The sequence below is a fragment of the Triticum urartu genome, unplaced genomic scaffold (assembly GCF_003073215.2).
Source record: "Triticum urartu cultivar G1812 unplaced genomic scaffold, Tu2.1 TuUngrouped_contig_5122, whole genome shotgun sequence".
In the NCBI taxonomy this organism is placed as follows: Eukaryota; Viridiplantae; Streptophyta; class Magnoliopsida; order Poales; family Poaceae; genus Triticum; species Triticum urartu.
The window spans coordinates 2,264-5,882 of record NW_024115770.1 but is presented as its reverse complement, the minus strand read 5'-3'; the positions used below and the strand labels follow the sequence as shown (position 1 = coordinate 5,882).

At 39.1% G+C, this 3,619-nt stretch overlaps 1 protein-coding gene across 4 annotated transcripts; it reads right to left on the bottom strand.

The window, feature by feature from the left end:
* Nucleotides 1–1,285: 1,285 nt before the first annotated feature.
* LOC125528799 lies at nucleotides 1,286–2,499 on the bottom strand. Of its 4 annotated transcripts, none has more exons than XM_048693235.1 (4): nucleotides 2,388–2,499; nucleotides 1,862–1,960; nucleotides 1,576–1,774; nucleotides 1,286–1,494 (listed from the first exon to the last, which is right to left on the bottom strand). In XM_048693235.1, the coding sequence occupies exons 1-3, from the start codon at nucleotides 2,497–2,499 to the stop codon at nucleotides 1,584–1,586; spliced, it is 402 nt and encodes a 133-aa protein (XP_048549192.1). In that variant the 3' UTR covers nucleotides 1,286–1,494; nucleotides 1,576–1,583. The 4 variants fall into 4 exon arrangements, with proteins under 4 accessions (XP_048549192.1, XP_048549195.1, XP_048549193.1 ...); XM_048693238.1 differs by lacking the exon at nucleotides 2,388–2,499 and adding an exon at nucleotides 2,061–2,381 and having other exon boundaries at nucleotides 1,862–1,951; XM_048693236.1 differs by lacking the exon at nucleotides 2,388–2,499 and adding an exon at nucleotides 2,061–2,380.
* Between the last annotated feature and the right edge of the window lie 1,120 nt (nucleotides 2,500–3,619).

The following is a 3,619-nucleotide window of genomic DNA, read 5'->3' as shown; positions in this document are numbered from 1 at the left end:
ATTTACCATTTGCATCCACATATCCTATTTCTGAAACACCTATTACATGCAGCGCCATGCACGACGATCATCCCGTGCATTTTGGGCCGACTAGGGTGTCAAAACACACCAAAAATTACTCATACTTTAGATTATACATCCATATTAGTCCCACCTCACCGCGTGACGAGCTAGTCGACCGGCTTAAGTAGCCGGGTCGTGCAGAAAGGATAAGCTTATGACATCATTGAATCCTTTGTAAAGAAAATAGACTGTTACTATGAATCTTGTATGTTTATCACATACTCCCTCCATTTCTAAATATAAGTCTTTTTAGACATTTCAAATGAACTACAACATACGGATATATATATAGACATATTTTAGATTGTAGATTCACTCATTTTGTTTCGTATGTAGTCACTTGTTGGAATCTTTAAAAAGATTTATATTTGGAAACTGAGGGAGTAGAAGATTGATAGTCAGAGTCTATCTCCTTTATACTAGGGAAACATTTATGTCCGTACTGCCTTTTATGAATCACAATTTGTCGGAAAAAATTGGTAAATAAAATAAAAAAAGCTACTGTCAATGTACATGAAAGAATGCGTCAAACGATGTGGGACTAAAATTTGGATGCACCGATGACAAAGAACAAACCTTTAGTCGCCGCAGGTGAGACCGCTACGACCTGCAACGGGCTGGGTGGACGCTCCCGGGCGCCCCCATATCTGGCACATTTTTGGGCTGGATATGACGTTGCCGGTCAGCTCGGGCATTGGATGCCCGTTTAAGACGCCCATCTGAGTCAATTTTGTTTGATCGGTCGGTGACCGGGCAGACCGCTGGATGTTTAAGACAGATTTAGGGTGCCCAGCTATTGATGCTCTAATTATTATCTAGAACGCCAAAACTTGGCCATGGCCCATCACCAAGCGTGATCTCCGTGCAGGCCGCAAAGATATCCCTGGCACTCCGTGAAACGGAAAGGGTGTACCAACCCATGGCTGAGCCATTTTGATGGAAAAAGGGGTGTACCAACCCATGGCTGAGCCATTTTGAGGCAATGAAGCGGGAGAGGAAATACATCACCTTAGAGGATCTTTAGCTGATCTCACATAAGCGGGAACAAATTTTTTTTACTCCCTTATCAGATTTGGTACTTCAATTAGATCCGGTTTAGTGGGGTAAACTAGAAATTTTACTCCGTTGTAAGTATAGCTTTTTAGGGGTCGGCTAGAGGTTCTTACCGTCTGCGTTGTTGTAGCTATTCTGGCACGTTTGCTGCAACTCGTGAACGAGCCCATATGGATTCACAAGGAAATAAAACATTGCACAGCGACAGACTTCGAAATTTGTTCAGTCTGAAAAGTTGTCACACAAAAGACTACTACATTATTCAGATTTCGTAGTACTTGCCAGACTACTACAGCAACATGATGTCTACAACCTCTGACTATATACACGACCAGGCTCCGAAAAGTAACCAACTCAGCGATCAAACAAGCAAGCCCCCTGCAAAGAATTTTGAATTTTATGTCACTACGGCATCACTGCGGAAAAACTGAGAAGAGCATGGGCAACATCTGCACATACCTGGCGACTCATTTGCTGTCTTCATCACTAGAAGAAGTCTGAAAAAGCGAGAGCGCGATCAAGGGGCCTAGAACCGGTGGCAAAGGAGGCGGACGGCTGAATGCGACGAGGGGCTCGACATTTTCATCCTTTGGGAGGGCAGATTCAGTAGGGCTGATCTCCTTCTCATGCTTCTTCGGAGTAGTAATCGTCATCAACCCTGTTCAACAGAAGGTGAAGAAGTAAGGCACCGAGCTGGTTCTTCAAACTCTCAAGCAAAGCAAATTGAGGGTGGATCTTGACTTACTCGCAAGTCCATTGCCAGGTTTGATTTGTCTGGTTGCAGTTTCCACAAGAGACCTCGCACTCCCCCTCATGGAATTCGTGCGCTCGCTGCCTGCAATCTCTACTCAAAGAACAGATTCATGGGAGTAAGCATGCAACAAGTGATATGTTTGGTATACGGTCAATTATACAGAAAGGGTCATGCAGAAAGAACAAATAACCTTGCACAGAAATTCAGATAGCAACAAGAAACGGGCCAAGCTGGCGACGAACAACAAAATCTTGGAGGCATCAACAAAACCATGAACTAGCACACCCCTTCCTAAAATTCCTTATCACACCGTCCCTTCATATATTTTCCTCAGTCTCATTTCCATGCGCATATATGCATATCAGTTGCGTCTCAAATGAACAATCAATCAAGAACAAAAACAAGAGAAATCTGAGGTACTAACAAATTAATCCCCCGCGCGAGAGTTGCAGCTTAGATACCGGACCTACAACTAGGAGAGCACTGATGTGAATCGTGAGGGATCGGGAAGCCATACCTCGATCTCGTTGCGCAGGAGAGTCGTATGAAATGATGATGGCGTGCCCTTGATCTGGGTTATGGAGGATAGGCGAAACATCTGGAAATTTCTCGGGGGAGACCAGAGTCATCTTTTCGCTGGCAGACCATATGGGCCAGACTTATCTGAATGGAAGAGCCCGATCCCTCGTTTAAAATAAGTCTGGCCCATATCATACTGAAATAAGTCTTACCGGCCCGTCAAACTCTAGCACTTATCATAGGCCAGTTGCACTGATCTGTGTTTATAAATTAATCCAAGCATTCGAAAAAATGTTAAACAAGTATTTGAAAAATATTAACGAAGCATTTAAAATCTGCTTAATGTATATAGAAAAATGTTGACCATGTATTCACAAAATGCTAAAGTTATTTTTTGACAAGTGTTAAATGCCTATAGATAAAACTGTTGACCATCTAATAAAAATGTAAACTTGTATTTAAAAAATGCTAATCAAGCATTTACAAAAATGTTAAATGTTTATAGAAAAAAATTCTACCATGTATTCAACAAATGCTAATCTAGTATTCAAAGAATGTTAATCAAGGATTTAGAAAAAGGTAAAAAATGTATATAGAAAAAGTATTGACCGTGTATTAAAAAATGTTAATCTAGCATTTGAAAAATGTTAATCAACCATTTAAAAAAATATTAAATATGTATAGAAAAATTTTGAAGATGTATTTAAAAAAAATTAACTTGTATTGAAAAAATGTGAATCAAGAATTTAAAAAATGTAAAAATGTTTATAAAAACAATGTTGACCATGTATTAAAAATGTTAATTTGGTATTTGAAAAATATTAATCAATCATTTGGAAAATATTAAATGCATATTGAAAAAAAGTTGACCATGTACTCAGTAAATGTCAATATTGTATTTGAGAAAACATTAAACATGTATTAGATATATGCCAAAATGTTTATAGAACAACAATGAATACCTAAAGGAGAACAAAAGAAAACAAATGAAACACGAGGAAAAAACAAAAAAAACAAAGAAAAAAACTAGAGAAAAAGGAAAAAGAAACAGAAAACCAACGAAAAGCAAAGAAAATAAAATAGAACAATAAAAATAGTGAAAACCAGTGAAAAAGCAAGAAAACCCCCCAGAAAACCAGTGAAAACCCGACTCTTTTTCTTTTACAAGGGTGTGACCAACTAATTAAACACGAACCAGATGTTGACCCTGTGGCTAGCAGTGCAACAACC

Excerpts from the sequence above, each read along its gene's own strand:
- LOC125528799 (XM_048693235.1), bottom strand. The coding sequence starts at position 2,499 with ATGACTCTGGTCTCCCCCGAGAAATTTCCAGATGTTTCGCCTATCCTC. Across the intron at positions 1,961-2,387 it reads TCCTGCGCAACGAGATCGAG|AGATTGCAGGCAGCGAGCGC; the intron begins GTATGGCTTCCC and ends TTCTTTGAGTAG. Across the intron at positions 1,775-1,861 it reads ACCTGGCAATGGACTTGCGA|GGTTGATGACGATTACTACT; the intron begins GTAAGTCAAGAT and ends TCTGTTGAACAG.